Source organism: Hippocampus bargibanti, linkage group LG01, assembly GCF_051943395.1.
Source record: "Hippocampus bargibanti isolate YZ-2025 linkage group LG01, ASM5194339v1, whole genome shotgun sequence".
Classification (NCBI taxonomy): Eukaryota; Metazoa; Chordata; class Actinopteri; order Syngnathiformes; family Syngnathidae; genus Hippocampus; species Hippocampus bargibanti.
In genome coordinates this window covers 34,808,862-34,825,870 of record NC_142734.1, presented here as the reverse complement: position 1 = coordinate 34,825,870, position 17,009 = coordinate 34,808,862, and the positions used below count along the sequence as shown (strand labels likewise).

The 17,009-nt window shown below is 40.4% G+C and overlaps 2 protein-coding genes across 4 annotated transcripts; one reads left to right on the top strand and one right to left on the bottom strand.

The window, feature by feature from the left end:
* On the bottom strand, nt 1-11,859 carry ampd1 (adenosine monophosphate deaminase 1 (isoform M)). 2 transcript variants are annotated; one of them, XM_089013077.1, is made up of 15 exons: nt 11,082-11,859; nt 9,921-10,086; nt 8,588-8,726; nt 8,326-8,491; nt 7,421-7,640; nt 6,784-6,913; nt 6,511-6,705; nt 4,948-5,079; nt 3,517-3,680; nt 3,278-3,404; nt 3,006-3,169; nt 2,764-2,884; nt 1,268-1,441; nt 1,076-1,186; nt 1-420 (listed from the first exon to the last, which is right to left on the bottom strand). In XM_089013077.1, the coding sequence occupies exons 1-15, from the start codon at nt 11,101-11,103 to the stop codon at nt 265-267; spliced, it is 2,187 nt and encodes a 728-aa protein (XP_088869203.1). In that variant the 5' UTR covers nt 11,104-11,859; the 3' UTR covers nt 1-264. The 2 variants fall into 2 exon arrangements, with proteins under 2 accessions (XP_088869203.1, XP_088869193.1); XM_089013067.1 differs by lacking the exon at nt 11,082-11,859 and having other exon boundaries at nt 9,921-11,057.
* On the top strand, nt 8,335-16,936 carry rassf11 (Ras association domain family member 11). 2 transcript variants are annotated; one of them, XM_089013148.1, is made up of 6 exons: nt 8,335-8,407; nt 8,540-8,645; nt 8,984-9,085; nt 14,654-14,708; nt 14,939-15,051; nt 15,140-16,936. In XM_089013148.1, the coding sequence occupies exons 5-6, from the start codon at nt 14,949-14,951 to the stop codon at nt 16,399-16,401; spliced, it is 1,365 nt and encodes a 454-aa protein (XP_088869274.1). In that variant the 5' UTR covers nt 8,335-8,407; nt 8,540-8,645; nt 8,984-9,085; nt 14,654-14,708; nt 14,939-14,948; the 3' UTR covers nt 16,402-16,936. The 2 variants fall into 2 exon arrangements, 1 of the variants encoding a protein (XP_088869274.1); XR_016117099.1 differs by lacking the exons at nt 8,335-8,407; nt 14,654-14,708; nt 14,939-15,051; nt 15,140-16,936 and adding an exon at nt 9,932-10,067 and having other exon boundaries at nt 8,510-8,645.
* Nucleotides 16,937-17,009: the final 73 nt, after the last annotated feature.

The following is a 17,009-nucleotide window of genomic DNA, read 5'->3' as shown; positions in this document are numbered from 1 at the left end:
AACCATTTGTCAAGTCATTTTATAAGATACTCTTGTAATGTCGCAATATTCTCCTGGACTAATCACATGCAAACATCACAGACACATTTTCCCCGCTTTATCCCTTTTTAATGTACTTCTGTCCATGATGTTCCTAAAGAAAACCAAGAACGCACACAAAGTACTGTATATTACAGTGATGAAAATTGTTCTGGGCTCCAGATAATACATTTGAGTGATCCCATAAATAAAACATTTGTTACATGCCATAAATTTTGACATTTTTTATTCAGTCTTTAGACCCTCCTTGATGAGGTTGAGTTCATAGCAGATGGTCTCATAGCGATAAGCCATACGGATCTGAGCCACATTGGTCTTACGGATGTCATTCCCTTCCGGACCTTCTTTCAGGTAGTTCTGACCCAAAAAGTGACTTTTCTCCTGAGCACAGAAAAACAGAAGAGTTTATGTTAACATCTATTGTCTACACCATGTTCGCTAGTTGTCAACTAGCTAACTAACTAGCTACTAACTGCTAGCTACTAAGTGCTTCCTACTAACTAGCTACTAACGTAAGTGCCCTACAAAAAGTAAAACTGAAAGCAAATGTGGAGTAAATATAGTCACTCTGAGGGAATTTAGGATGATTGGCAGTACAGCCTGGACTGATGAACCTACACAAAAAGTTACAAAAATGAGTCATGTTCAATCCCGGTGTAAATCACGAGTCTTAGCATCAAATGGAACTCAAATTCCTCCATAAATTGGAATTACAGTAGAGTATATTGAAACTCACTTCAAATTAAATTACTTGGCACCCAAACACCCAAAATTATATTATGTCAAAACATGACATGTGACTTTGTTATGATCTTTTTTCTGTTTGGCTCCAGTAGGTGGCAGAGGAGGGCTTTCCCTCCATGTGCCCCACCTGTCTGTTATCATGTCTTGTGACCAGCTGCCTTTAAAGACCGCTACGTTGACAACGTGAGGCAACAGCGCCGTCCGTTGCCCGATAAACTGCACAGCCTCCATCAAAGTGTCACGGGTAATGTTGCCAGTTTGACTTTTTAAATCTATGGGGTCGCAGCGCTACCTCATCAGACAATGCACTCTGTAGGACGCTGTTCCTGGATATCTCGCACATATCGCAAGTGCTCAACTTGAAAACCTGCGCCGCAATGGCATACTCCTCCATCAGAGGTTCCTGCAGGGAAGACAAAGCAATGGGATAAAGCTCTCTCATTCAATCATGTTTCGGTTCACTTGCTTAGCCCGTGTCAAAGACCTTTGTGTAATGGAACTGCATGGGGTCATCGGTGGAGAGGGAGACCATCAGACCTTTCTTTTGGAACTCCAGTAAGGGGTTCTTGGCATATTCAAGGAACAGACTATTGTTGCTCAGAGGGGACATGGCAATGGGGATCTGGGTCAGGTAGTACAGGTACTGCAGTACTGGACTCTGGTGGTTCAAGAAAATATCCAGAAGAATAAAAGACATGTAGTGACCAAAGAACGACCTTGGTAGAGTTGCTTAGCCGAGTCTGCTGATTCAGATGGCCCCCGGGAGTTTGTTTTACTGTTTGTGTAGCCATGTGTAACGCAGTTGTGCACTAAGATTATTAAATTATGACGGAAGTGATGCATCGGCGCATAACATGGCACGAAGTCCCGCCCATAGTTTTCAGAACTACTTGGACAAGTTTTATGGTGAGTCGCATTTGTCAGATGGTCTGGATTAACTCGGATTTTCATGACAATATCTTATTTTGTTTCCCCTTTTGTACTGTCTAGTGTGTTCCTTTCGAGTCCAGATTACTTGTTGTGTTGTTATTTAATTCAAGTTTTGTCGAGTGGAACTTTGAAGCACTTGTGCTTTTCTGTTGTGCAGTTATTCACAAGACGAAACCAATGCGACTTCACCCATCCCTTCTGCCATACTGTGTTGCAGGTAATGATTGTTTCATTTCGTTTTTATTGTATAGTGTGTCGTTTCTTGTGTCGTGTTTCATTTGACCGTGAGTGTGAGTGGCGTGTCGTACTGTGCCGCCATTATCCAGCGCACCGCGTGTTTGTCTCGCATGTGATTCGTTCAGGGACATCATGTAAATAACAGTGAACTTGTGTTGTATTCTCTTTTTCTGTAAATAACCACGATACGATCACACGTTGTTCATTCTGTTTTGTTATCTACAATGTTTTTGGATATTGAGAACTACTTGGACAAGTTTTATGTTATTCACAAGACGAAACCCATGCGACTTCACCCATCCCTTCTGCCATAATGTGTTGCAGCAATAAAAGAAATAAAAAGACACATCCACGTCTGGTATTATTAAGACGGCAACAATGTGGAGCTCAAGATAGTCAATGTTGTGACACCCGTCACACATGTGTGTCTTTAAAAGAATAAACTGAGTCGATAAATGAAGTGGGTTTTTTTTTCATGTATGACACGACATTCATTTCCAATTAGTCAAGTTGACCAAAGGTAATCTTGTTTTTGCTCCTCTAAATACACATCTGGAATTGTTTTATTACAAAAAGTCATCAGGTTGCGTCATTCATTGGCCGTCATTCCAAATGTTAGCACATCGCAAGAGAATGCATTGAGGGTTTTTTTGGGGGTGATACTTTCCAAGTATCCCAATTGAGCTCGCCAAGGATTTGAGTCGTCACACTTCTTTGCGAGAATTACTCGTATTTTTACACACCAACGCAATGGAATTGAAATAAAAACGTGCAGGATGTGATTGGAGTGTGATTCAACAGATAACCACTGACCTTTTTGAGGTTGAGGCCGTGCGAAATGTTGTCAGCTGTCATAAAGGCGGCCAACAGATGAGTGATGGCGCCGGCTTCACCACAATGAGGCCTGAACATGAACGTGTTCATCCCCCGCTGCCTGAAATAGCCAAAAAAAATTAAATGACCATTGGCGAATGCAAACTGATGTACATAAACGGGAGGGATATTCAAAAAGATGAAAAACTTAGTAAATTAGTTCCGAGTTATGAGTGACTGACCTCCGCAGTTGGTTGAGCATAGCGATGTTAGCATACATGTAGTAAATGTAGTAAGTGTAGGATGGGTTCCTAGCCATGTCCCATTCCTCTGGTTTGGGGCTCTTGGTGGAGAACATGTGACCACTGTGCTTGGACTCGTCGTCCACACTATCGAAACCAGTCACCTAAGCAAATGAGAAGCAACTGGTCAAAACGTTCAAGCTAATTGCAAAAGAAGAAATAGCGATGCTGCGTGTCTACAGCTATCCACGTTGGCTTTTTTTCTCGCTCACATGCTTGAGAAAAATGCTGAGCTCGGGGTTGGATTTTGGGTCAATGGTGGCGTGGAACACGGGGAGGAAAATGTTCTCCAACATCTTGCCAAAGTGAGGGACAAAGTCCCTGCCTCTGAAGATGTCGCTAGAGTAGACGAGGGGCAAAACGTTGGGGTGTAAAGGAGGATTTAGCGACACACAAAGAGTGGGGGGTCGAGATCGGATGATGAGTTTAGTAGGAGAGAAAGAAGACATACTAGATTCTGGGAATTTGAATCATCCACTTGAGGTGAGGAGAGTAGACCCTGTGCTTGACAAACCAACCGGACAACTTAGTCCACTCGTTGGCCGTGCAGCCGTAGATGGACAGACGAGGCTCGGCATATTGGTATTTGGCGTCCTCCAGGTCGCTGGCTACCTCCTGTTGAAACAAACATGGAGTGAATCCAGAAGAAGGCAATCGAGAAGTCACATATTTTGTTTTGCCTGAACATATGGTTTATAACTTCATCAAAAAAAATGTCTTTCTTAAGTTTACCCTATGAATGTTTGCACAATACAGGTTTTAACATGTGTTGTAATTTATAGTTATGCCATTTCAGTAAAATACAGTAAAATAAATAAATAAATAAATGGACAAACAAATAAATGGATGAATGAATGAATGAATGAATGAATGAATGAATGAATGAAGGAAGGAATGAATCTATTGGTAAAGCCAAGACTGAAAGGACAACCGACACCGTTTTTTTTTTTGTTTCCTAACTGACATCAGAAAAAAACGTTTTATAGCATCTAAAATAGCCAAAAGACGCAGGCTGATATTTTTAGTCAAATGCAAAACACCAATAAAAATGACTTAAAGTGTCCCAAAAAATACTTCAAAATGAAACCGGAAATGGCCAGTTTCAGAAGGTCCCGCCCCCTTGTTCGTGACGTCACGCCAAAACGTCTTGCCTTGCTCAAGAATCAAAACAATGGCTTCAGATTCGGAGAAGATGCTTTCTTGTTACTCATCCAGTTATGAATATGATTCAAATAGTTCTGAAGAGGAAAGCATACATGTTTGCAATCGATTAAAGAAGTTCTTACGGGTCATTTTGAGCATAAAATACACTCAGTAGAAGTCATTTGAAGCGATTTCACAAATTATGGACACAACTTTTCCGGAGGCGTCGGTTGTCCTTTAATATTCCTAACATTATATTCCAGACATACTATTCTTTAGAACAATAATGTGGAACTGTCACGGCTTGGAATTAAAGCAGATTTACATGGGACAAGAGATGTGAGACAATTTCTTTTCTTCAACGGATGCTACAGCTACGTGTTTGCTTTCAATCATTTAGCTTTTAGCAGACGTGCACATTCCACTACGACGTCCCTGATCCACTGGTGAAAATGAGGCTTTGACCTCTCCTCTTTCATCTAGAACTGCTTCATGCAACAAAGAAAGTGCTTAAGATTGAATGTGTGTATTTTGTGTTGCGTCACATTATTTATTATATAGTTGTTGTTTTTTTAACTTCAAGATGGCGCCATGAGAATGGCTGCCTTTTCAACAGGTCCTGTATTTTGTTTTTCTACTTCTTCATTTCCTTTCCTCTTATTTTCATCACTTTGCTGCTGTGCAATGTACATTTCTCCACTGCAAAACTAATAAAGTTGAATCCAATCCAATAACTGACCTTAATGATGGTGGCAAAGTATTCTCCATTGATGTGATTCTCCGTTTTCAGGTAGACGTCACGCAGCTCGCTGGCTCCCACAGGATTGTACTTGGCATTGAACTTGTCAAAACGCTGAAACGTTTGTCTGCCCTTTAAATAAGATACAATCTGTTTATTGTCGATTCCGTGAAAAGCAGGATAAATGTGACAGGACAAAGTTTGAGTCTGTAAATGTAGATTTGGGCGTTTTAGGGCAGTTGTAAAATGAAGGTGCACATGTTTTGGAGACACAAGTAAAGATTGACATGGTGTTATGTGTCAATCGACTTCTCATTCGTCTTATTCACCGAATAACAACATGATGTCTCCTTTCAGTCAAACAGTCCAAATATTTGTCTGACAATTGCAACTTCGTCAAACTAACATGACCACTCACTTTTTCCAACATTACAATCAGTTAACTGTAACACCACATAATAGAAACCAGAAAAAAATGTTACGAATAAACCTAAAACCAGTGAATTTTCTCAAAAGCCTGAAAAGTGGGCTTTATAATCTGATGCGTTTTATATATGGTGTGACACAGTCTCTTTATATTCCCCATTGAGTTGTTTCCCGTGTTCCTTTGTCATCTAGTGGTGATTGTTAGCACGTTCAAACACGTTCAACTTGACAACTACTGTACTTTGTGAGCTCTGTGCGGCTATAATAAAACAAAGATGATAATAACAAAACCATAGTTAAGTACTGACTAACTGAACAATTCTAATTCAATCAAGCTTTATTGTATTTTCTTCCCTTTAGCATAGCTGCATCTGTGGATGCATAACAGAACCACAGACATTTTGAAGCTTCTCATCTATGGGCCTTATAATGCAGTGCACCCTATTTAAGAAAACTGTTTTAAAATAGGCCATTCATTGATGTGTGCCTTATACTTGGAAGGGCCTTTTAGTGCGAAAAAGAGGGTATTTATTGAACTATTGAATGACTGTATTGAACTGATTGTTTTTGTGTGTATGTGGTAAATTAAGAAATGATCATTACCCGTGGACAGCATTCAAATTGGTGACGGTACGAAATTTGCCAATGTTAGAAGGTCTGGCAGGCCAGTTTAATCGAATCTTCAATGCCGATTGAAGTATTTTAATATTTCCTCTTGGTCAGAGGTGTCGAACTCATTTTTTGCCGCACACAACATTGCAGTTATGTTCTTTTTTCTCAAGTTATGAATTCAGGGAAACCATTAGAATCCATACAGAACGAACAACAAATGAATGAATAACTAGTTTTCAAATTCAAAGTAAAGAATAATGACAGTTATTGTGGTTTACATACGAGAATTTGAATTTTTGGTTCAGACTTTAGCAAGCATCATGGGTACTTTACATGCTTGATTCGCTTTTGCACGCTGAAAAAAATGATGTGGCGTGCCAGATTCGGCCCGCGGGCCTTGCCTTTGACACCTGTGCTGTAGATAGTATGCTGTGTGAAAAATGAATCATGCTTACATGATTTAAAAATCGCGGTATGCATTTGTAAATCCATAATATTCACTTCCTGCAGGAGTCAATAACTTACAGCATGCACATCCAAGGAGTCCACAGTGAGGTCATACGGATGCAAGTTGAGCGACTCAAAGAGTTCCTTCATGGTGACCTCTTTGCCTTGAAGGTTATGCACGACACGGTCAGAGTCTACACGGTACGACTTTTTGATGAAGCGCAGAAGGTGCTTCTGATTCATACAGGCAGCGGCGTGGATGTGGGTGTCCACCTGCGGACGTAAAATAACGCACATGTGACAAGACTGACTATTACTAAAAGGGAGCAAACACGTCTGTCGGACGACTACCTTTCTGCAGTTGTAGAAATCCCTGTGGGGGTTCTTCTTCAACTCTTTCATCTCCTGCATCTCATTTAACATCTCGTGCACGTTGAACTTGGACAAGAGGAACTTCAAACGACGGTGACTGTAGGTCTTGCTGAAAATAGATCACCATTTATAAAAATGAAGGTCAAAAATGACGAAAAAAAAGTCTACTACTACATCTGAACATTATTCTGAGTCTACCTTCTAGCAGACATGTGTCAAAGTAAAGGCCCGGGGGCCAAATCTGGCCGGTCACATTTTATTGGGCCCGTGAAAGCAAATCAAGCATGTCAAATGCCACTATACTTGCTAAAGTCCAAACCAAAATTTCAAATTGTCGTCTGTAAACCAAAATAACAGTCATTATTCTTGACTTCTAATTTGAAAACGACTTATTCATGAATTTGTTGTGTAATATGTGGAGATGAAACATTCTAATGGTTTGCCCAAATTTATAACGGCTCTCGAGAGGAAACCGTAACTACAATGTAGCCCGCGGCAAAAACATTGTTTGACACCCTTGATCTAACACAAATGAATTTGAATGTAACTGGTTGATAGTGAACATCGCTCACATGATACGAATACAGAGGCAAGCAACCCCCTCAAGGGGACTCACGTGGGACCCTGAGCAATCAAAGCGATGAGAAAATTCATGTCGTCAATGAAGGTGGTGTGGTTAGCGCACGGCAAGTCTCTGGGTTCATGTTTGTCCGCGGCGTTGACGTCATTGTATACGTAGATGACACCATCTTTCATCCGTGCGACGTAGCCCAGATTCTCTGGCAGGTCGGAGGTATCGAATGGGTCTTTGCCGTTCTCTGGTGGGGGTGTGAAGACTGAAAACAAAACAAAAAATGGTGCAGATTTAAACGACAACAGACGTCTCCAGACAAGTTGTGTCCATAATTTGTAAAATGGCTTCAAATGACTTCTTCTGAGCGTATTTTACAGAGATTCCACCGCATATAGCTATATTTTACGTTTTAAGACTCGCACTGAATATTCCAGAAGTCTTGTTTTCGAGTTGGTGACGAGTCCTCACGTTACGTCACTGAAGGAACGCCCCTGAGAGAAAAAAGAACACATTGTCGCAGTCCTTCCATCACGTCAATGCATTTTGCTGTACTTTGGTCTGCAAACTTCGTGTAGCACCAAAAAGAGGCAGAAGAGGGCGACGAAGCTCCATGTAAGGAATTAATGAGCCAGCGGAAACTGGCTAATTAATTCCTTACACGGAGCTTTGTCGCCATTTTCTGCCTCTTTTTGTGCTACATTTCCCGCCCCCAGATACCTCAAATTAAAATTAAGCAAGGGAGCATTTGTGGTAGGTACTTCCTTAATTCAAAAAAAAAAAACTCCTTTATACTTCGCAACAATGTTTTTTTCCTCCGATTAGTCATTTTATTGTGTTTCAAGTTGGCAAAAATTGGGCAGGCACCTTTCTGGCCGTTGTCTGCCCTGGTGTTCGCTAACTTTGACATGAGTTTCAGACACTGTTATATGACAAGTCATTGTCCTTACCAGGCTGCACCTGGTCTTCCACCTTAAAGGCCTCTCCCTCAATATCACAGAGGTATTGCGAGGCGGTACGGGGGAAACGCTGGTAGGCCAGCCTCATGTACTTCTCTCTGATGCTCATTGCTCTGTAAAGACCTTTGCAGGACAACTCAAAGTCATCCATTGTAACCTGTTTCGAGGGAAACAGACAGATTCTCATCACTATCTATTTTTTAAGTGTGTCATCAAGGCAAAGTTCATCAAGAAATGGAACTCTTGCACTTACCCCAGAAACATAGTCCCCGATGATGGCCACTCTTTGGAAGTCCGGCACTTCCATATAGGTGGGTGTATCCGCTACCACAGGGATCTCAGCTGCTTGACTATCAGCCTTTGGTGCGGCCATGCTGCGAAAGCGCTTCTTGCTATGGATGGAGTTAATAACATGTAAATCCCAGCTCACATGTATATACCTAAAGATTTGTTTAGTGATTTTTTTAAAGCTTGTTTTGAATTATTACAGCACCATACATTATGTCCAGTATTTTTGTTTTACACTTTGGGAGAGGGTTTGTTTATGTATTCATGTATTTGTTTATTCATATACTTATTCATTTATGTATCTATGTATGTATGTTTGTATTTATTTATTTATGTATTTTTGTATTTATTGAACTGCCAGGCAGAAGACTGAAAGGAAGACCAAATAGGAGGTTTATTTATGGATGTTGTCAAAGAGGACATGAAGGTAGAGGGTGTGAGAGAAGAGGATGCACAAAACCAGGTTAGATGGAGGACACTGATTCGCTGTGAACATGTACAGTAAAGTCTCGTTATATCGATATCGGATATATCGATAGTCCCGGTTATATCGATACTATTTCTGTGCACGCACAGAGAAAATTACATGCAAACAGGGTCGTATATATCGATAGTCCCGGTTATATCGATATTTTTTCAGACTCCCTTGAATATCGATATAACGAGACTTTACTGTATTTACGTATTTATTTTTGTTTCTTTCCTTCTGTCTTTCTTTCTTAGTTTATTTTATTTTTTGTTTGTTTGTTGTGTGTGTGTGTTTATTTATTTGTGTTTATTTGTGTATTTATTTATTTTTGTGGAAAAACTCAAGTAATATGTTGATCCATTTTTTTTATAATTTGGGGAGTTTATAATGATTTCAATATATGCATAAACAGTACATGCTTATATGTAAATACTGAATATATATTATGGATTCATCAATACATGTACTTGTTGCTTGTCGTTTGATACAGTGAACGCAGTTTGACGCACACTGTTTCAAACTACTGTTGTACTGTATTTTGAGGGGGGCACATAACAATTAACTGTATATTTTGCTGTATGTATCTTGAGGAGAACAGTTAAATAAATACATTGTTTTATATTATTATTATTTATTTTTTGTTATGTTTTTTTATTATTATTTATATTTATTTAGTTTAATTTTAATTTTAATTTTAATTTTAATTTTAGCAGGCAATCAATGTCAGATTTATCCAAACTGAAGGTGATCATGTTATTGTTCAGGTACATTACAAAATTGAGCAATTTCCCCCTGATATGGCAATTATGTCAATACGATCAAAACTCACCGCTTCTCCAGATCGTCATCAACATGAAAATGGTGCGCCATTTCATGGTGGAGGATGGGACAGTCCTCGGGTACGTCAAAGACGGAGATCTCATCGCGGATATCCTCGCCTTTGTTCTCAGATGCAAAGATCTGCTCGGCAAAGGCCCGCATCTTGTCATCCATCTCTGGGAGACGGTAAAGACAGTGATGGCCTGTGAGCACCTGGAAAAGCTCAACGTTCCTGCATATTGCCATGCTGCACTTGAACAAAAGCGCTACTACAAACCCTTAAGGACAACCGACATCACTTTTTTTGTATCCTAACTGACATCAGAAAAACGTTTTATAGCATCTAAAATACCCAAAACACTTAAATTGTGTGTTTTTGTAGAGTAACTCAATGCATACGGATCACCCAGGCTTCTCCCCGTGTCAGATGAAGTCAATTAAGGGTTCCATGGTTAATAAAACATGTTTGTCATCAGTGGTGCCAATCGATAATGTATCTGTTCAATGCGCATAGGGCTGAAGTATCATGGGATGTGTTGACATCCAGCAAGGTGATGGCAAACCTTCTTAATATGATTGTTTTTAATGTTTTCTTCAAAAAGTGTATTCTTTATAATACAGTAAAGTCTCGTTATATCGATATCGGATATATCGATAGTCCCGGTTATATCGATACTATTTCTATGCACGCACGGAGAAAATTACATGCAAACAGGGTCGGATATATCGATAGTCCCGGTTATATCGATATTTTTTCGGACTCCCTTGAATATCGATATAACGAGACTTTACTGTATGTCCATTAGGGGAGATCAAGTAATGTTGACGTCCAGATAAGTACTTGAGGGGGACATCAACTACCATTTCTTAAATCATTTTTGGGGGTAAAGTTTGTCACATCATATCATAAATGCTTGACTCTCAACATTACACAAAATGAACCGGCCTTCTAAAGTTAGAACCAGCACGTTTCTTATCAGACCTGTTGTTGATAGCACAACACAGCGAAGCAGTGACCCCCTCACACATGCTTTCACGAGATTACGCTTCTCATTTTTTTTAACCCCACCTCTCCATTCTTCTCCAAGACACCGACACAGCATTTACTATTATTCCACTTTTGCCATTTAAATTAAGATGTCACGCATTGAAACACATTGCTCACACTCACCCGGCACCAGAACTTTCGGCATGGTGATTCGCTTCGTGCAACGTCTCCTGGAGAATAAATCAAGGAGGGGTGGTCGTTCACCGGACCACTGCAATGCTGGTGAATGTGTCCAAGTGGTGGGTCACGGCAATATGAAGCTCCTGGGGTCTCACATGAAACTGGAATCCGCTGAGCCCAAAAAGTGCACGCCGAGGAGAGGCATCACCAACAACCCCCCCTGACACCACACGCATTCATAGATGTGTCACTCTATGTTAAATTGTTGAACCCACGCACACAGAGCCCCCCACACACGTTACAAAGACATACGTAAGGGCGTTAGCGATTATGGGGAAACCTTCGTGCGTTTTTATGTTGGTGACTTGAGTCAAACTGACAACTAAAAGCAGACGCACGGCCTGTCAAAACTGGAAGTAATGAACTTCATCATTTAAAATGCACGTATAGCCAGGTATAGTATTTCTTTGTAATTCGTGTTTAAAAGATGCCCAAAATCTCGAAGAATTCAATTCGAACTACGCCAGCCACGTTTGTAATAAAAAGTGGCCGAGTGGTTAGATTAGTAATGAAAAAAAAATGTATGATAGGTTTGCTTTTTAATTTAATTTAATGTTATTTTATTTTATTAACGTTGATTGATTGCTTTTTTTCGTTCGTTTGTTTGTCCGTTCGTTCAATGATTAATGCAGAATAAACCTGCAGAATAAAATATCCTGTGACTGTAAAGCATCCTTGAGAGTTTTGAAAGGTGCTTATAAATGAAATGTATTATTATTATTATTATTATTATTATTATTATTATTATTATTATTATTATTTCATCACTTTGCTGCTGTGAAATGTACATTTCTCCGTTGCGAGACTAATAAAGGCAAATCCATCCATTATTAGTATTATTTATTATTATAACTAATGTACTGTACTTATTTGCTTGTTTTTGTTTGTTTGCTTGTTTATTCATATATTTTGTATTTGTTCGTTTATGTTTGTATGTATGTAGGTACGTAGGTAGATAGGTAGGTATTTATTTATTGTCGCGTCCGTAGGTGTCCACGTAGCTTTTAACCAATTACATAAGTCAACATTAAATGTAAGAGGTCGTTGCGTGCACATTTTCACAAATACGTACTGTCGCAAATCAATCACATATTTTTATTGGGTGTACAGTCATTCAAAATGTGTAATTTACTAAATAGAGATGTGTGGTCAGAGCTTCCATGTTGCTTCCCTTGCTTGAAGAGTTAAAATAATAATCATCATCGCAGCTGAATTTTAGCATTTCTATACAAACATGGGGAAGAAGCAGAGGTGTGGAGTCCAGAAAGTTACAACCCCCGCCACAGTTTGTCATTGAGAAACTTAATAAATGAGTTTGAAGTGTGGTGGAAAAATGAGTACATTCGCATTGCAGTGCAGAGGTTATGAGTTTGATTTTAAATTACTACTCCTAAGTGTGCCTCTGACAAGTTGTTCGTCTTTGTGGGCTATGAGCTCCGCCTACTGCCCGAAAACTGCCGGTATGGGTTTCAGCATCCCCACGACCCTCATTAGGACAAGCAGCTCAAGTAATCCATGGACTGCATGCCATTGTGATAGGAATACATCCAGAAGTCCCAATTTAAATAAAAAAACAAATAAAAAAAATCGACCTGATGTGAATATTTTTTAATATAAGACAAGTGTGAAAATAAGTTAACCTACAAAAATAAAAATGATAACAGTGGTTATTGGGTTATAGTGATTCTAAAAAAACGTAATTGAAAGGGTAAATAATGAGCAACATCTATGGTATTGCAGTCTTTCTCCTTTCAATGTCTCAAATAGCATCCGGGGGTCATGCAAAAAAAAAACGCCTCTCGTGTGCTATCCATCATGAGCCTTTGCAGCGTGAAGAAAGTCAGCAAGACTTCTATTTTTAGAGAATGTGAGCTTAAATGTCAGAGTTCGTTTTACAGTTGAACGAGTTAGTTTAAAAAGTAAAAAAAAAAAAAGATAGAGTCCAAATCTCAGGAATTCACTTTAGGGTTACAATCAAAGCATATACAGTATAAGCATAAAAAAAATCACTGCAACACCTAATGTAACAAACTTTTCGCAGGTTTCAGCAGTTCAGAACGTGGCCATCGGTCTGCCTCATAAAAAAAAATCTCACCCAATAACAACAAATTGTGGTTATGATATATCTGATCTTTGTTGGTTCTCATGATACTGACACCCGGAAGCGTGAAAGCTTGCACTCAGGTGTTCTTTTTCCAAGGTTCCAACGTGAGGTTGAAGTTGAAGGACACCACTTCAAAGTGAAAAGTTAGATAAATGAATGAATCAATCATCACTCTTAGATTGAAATGTGAATGGTTGCCAAAGTGGACACAGAGCTGCAGGGCATGTGGCAACACGCAAACGTAGGGGGTCCAAGTCACCTCCTATCATGTTACCTTCCAATGCCCTCGCGCCACTTCCAACAGCCGACAACAGCTGCTGGCACACTTGATGGTCTTAATCTAGTACTTAATTTTGAAACGTTTTCCAAGAAATAACACGTAACAAATCCATCATGATAGGCCTTAATGGTGAGACTGGCAGAGCTACAACATTAGAATACGAAGTAGTATAGAGGGACTAAGTGGTTTTTAAAAAAATGGGGGGTTTTATTCATAAAAATCACCACCAATACAAATTGGGTTGACCCTTGAAATGCAAATGTATTGAACACAGCAATTAATCGATGAAAAGGTTTCTTCAGCCGTCATCTGTACTTCTTTGAAGGTGTCGGACGTTTCGCTTCTTATCCAAGAAGCTTCGTCATAAAACAGCAAAATCCTTCCCTTAACCTTAATGGTGGGTTCAAGTTCAATTTGGATCGTTCGTACAATAGATTGCTTAGGCAACGTAGGCTTAGTTATGCTGATGAGGTGATACCAGGGCAAATTGGGTAATCAAGCCAGTAGTCAGTCTGGACAATAGAGGCAATCAGTCGAGCCGCAGGGATTAGTCCTCTGCTCCCCCCAACCTGAGAGCAGAGACTAATCATAGCAGAGTCCAGCACCGCCACGTCTAGATAGTAGGGATATATATAGGGCCGAAACTACCAGTAATACTTTCGTTTGCTGACGAAGCTTCTTGGATAAGAAGCGAAACGCCCGACACCTTCAAACAAGTACAGATGACGGCTGAAGAAACCTTTTCATCGATGGACCATTCCTGTATGAATGAGAGCTTACACAGACGCAATGCAAAGTAAATCCACCTAAACTGTATTTAGAAAGTGATTCTTTCATGTGCTGCGTGAAGCACAGCATATCATTAGTGGTACTTTTGTCCATCCATCCATTTTCCTATCTGCTTTATGGAAAAAAAAATACCCTGAACACACTTGCCTCCAGTGTAGCATCTGAGAACCTTTTGAAAGGATAAAGGGGTTGATTTTGATGGTTTAAAATGAAACAAATACAGTCAAAATACAGTCAGGGACCGTAATATGGGTGGGACAATAGGGGCGCCTTTTGGTTCTTGAAATGCCTTAGGAAGTTCTAATGACTCTTAATTGGTCTGTTTTTCCTGCTGCATAGCAGAGTCCTCAACCAAGCAGACAGTTCGGAACATCTTTGCTGCAAGCACCACGTCAAGGTTAGTAGATCTTTTTCCATTTTCTTCAAATATACTATGCATGAAAAATCAAGACCTCAATCATGCCAAGACGTTTTTTTGATCAAACTACCATTAAGACTTTAGTTTGCTGACTTTGTTTCTTTAATAAGAAGCGAAACGTCCAACACCTTCAAAGAAGTAGATGACGGCTGAAGAAACCTTTTCATCGATGGACCATTTCTGTACTGTATATCTATTTGTCCCCTCAGATTGTGTACAATGGAAATCACCGTGTCTGTGGACGGTCTGCCACGTTTAGTTTGTGGAGTGACAGATGAGACAACATGCCAAGAAGTGGTCACAGTGTTGGCTCAAGCACTTGGTATGTGTCCATCTGGCCAAAGCTAGACCTTTATTTTTATGACCTCCCATACATTTGAAAACAAAATCATGTCCTTGTTTTCATACAGGCCAACCTGGACGCTACATGTTACGCGAGACGTTCAAAGATTTCGAGAGGTGCATGGCGCCAGCTGAGCGCCCTCTGGAGATGCTAAGGAAATATGGAGAACATGCCAAGGAGGTCCGGCTGACTTTGCTCCACAGCGGTCCTTCAGCTTCCGGCGAAATGAGCAGGACCAAAGTGGGTCGACACCAGCCTTGTCCGCCACTTCGGAGAAAAGAAGCCGGCGTAAAAAGTTGGCCTCGCAGCGGGTCGCTGACTCTACATCGCCAGAGTTTACCACTGTCCTGCTTGAGGCGTGACACAGATCAGAACAACGAGCACCTGAAAAGACCCAAAAGAAAGTCCCTAACCTTCATGGAGGAGGCTTGGGAATGGCTGGAGAATCTTGGCAAAACACAGGTTTATAGTACATCTTGCGATCGGGACAGTGGCAAGAAAAAGACAGAAAAAAAGCAACGGACATTTCTGAGCGTCACACTTTCAGCCGCGAGGAAGAGTTCACGCGAGCAGGGTGAAATCCGAGGTCACAGAAACTCAAAGTCCGACTTGGATCAGACATCTTGCTGCATGGGAAGTCAGCAGAAGTTGAAAGAAAACAAAAAGTCCCAAAAAACACAAGCAGAAAAACTCAACCGCTTCTACAATTCCAATAGTGAAGATGAAAAAAAAAATCTAAGAGATACTATCATATGGCAGCTCAGCTACCTTCAAAAGCTCCAAGTCCAGATAGGGTTTTTAGACAAAGAGATTTTAGAGCTGGAGGAAAGCGAGAGAACCAGGAACGAGCAGAAGCTCATTGAAGAAGAAATAGAGCAGATCAGGTTCTGGGAAAACGAATTAAAAGGAGAAGAAGAGTTTGAGAGAGATTTGCAGAATCAGTTTCATGACATGAAGGCAAAGGTTGTGGACTGCAAAGCCAAATTGGAAGACTACAAAAACGAAATGCAAAAACTGGACTTCTGTGAGGTGCAGAATGTTGACTCCAAAGGGGGCCGACACGCTGCAGATGACAATCGGACCAACGACTCCAACGGGGAGCGTTTTGAGACAGAACTAAACAGGAAGTGGCCGCCCAAAGATTTCAACCCTTCTCCTGCTTCATTTCCCCCGAGTCAGATAAAGGAGCGCCGACCCACCGGGCCGGCAGAGCTCAGGGAGTGGTGGGCATGTTGGTCTGCAGGCCAACACTCCAAATCAAACAAAAAGACGACTGAGATACATCGCTCGGAGCTCACCATTTATTTAGGTAGTAGCAAAGATTCATGAGGCCAGGGAAATGTCAAGTCTGAGTTGTTGGGTATTTTATGATTGTGATATTTCTTGTGGAAATGTTTTGCATGGACCAATGCTGTAGAACCAACGATGCTTAGTGTACCATTATTTTTGTCATGACCAGCTTCAAGAATGATGGTTACTATGGTGACTGCTTGTCATTTTCGTATTGTGGGCACTGGTGGCTTTTTGACGCAGGCCACATTGTAGTTACGGTTTCCTCTCGAGGGCCGTTATGAATTTGGGAAACCATTAGAATATTTCATCCCTGACTGATTTACAATGACATTACAATCAGAACGGGCAACAAATGAATAATTTTCAAATCTGAAGTCAAGAATAATAACTGCTATTGTGGTTTACATGGAACAATTTGAAGTTTTGGTTCGGACTTTTGCAAGGATCATGGCACTTAACATGCTTGTGCGGGTCAAATAAAATATGTGGCGAGCCACTTTTGGCCCCCGGGGCCGTGACTTTGACACCTTTGTTGTAGCTTATTCTCCGCCTAAAACTAAATTAAATCCAACTATGATATCTCCACCCATTGTCTTTGTGTTGTGCTTTTTTTACCACTTCCATGAAAGGCGCTCATGTTTTGC

Coding starts and splice junctions, on each gene's coding strand:
- ampd1 (XM_089013067.1), bottom strand. CDS start 10,156: ATGGCAATATGCAGGAACGTTGAGCTTTTCCAGGTGCTCACAGGCCAT. Junction 3,681..4,947: donor ACTTTGCCACCATCATTAAG/GTCAGTTATTGG, acceptor TTGTTTCAACAG/GAGGTAGCCAGCGACCTGGA. Junction 2,885..3,005: donor ATGCTCAACCAACTGCGGAG/GTCAGTCACTCA, acceptor TGGCTATTTCAG/GCAGCGGGGGATGAACACGT.
- rassf11 (XM_089013148.1), top strand. CDS start 14,949: ATGGAAATCACCGTGTCTGTGGACGGTCTGCCACGTTTAGTTTGTGGA. Junction 15,052..15,139: donor AGTGTTGGCTCAAGCACTTG/GTATGTGTCCAT, acceptor GTTTTCATACAG/GCCAACCTGGACGCTACATG.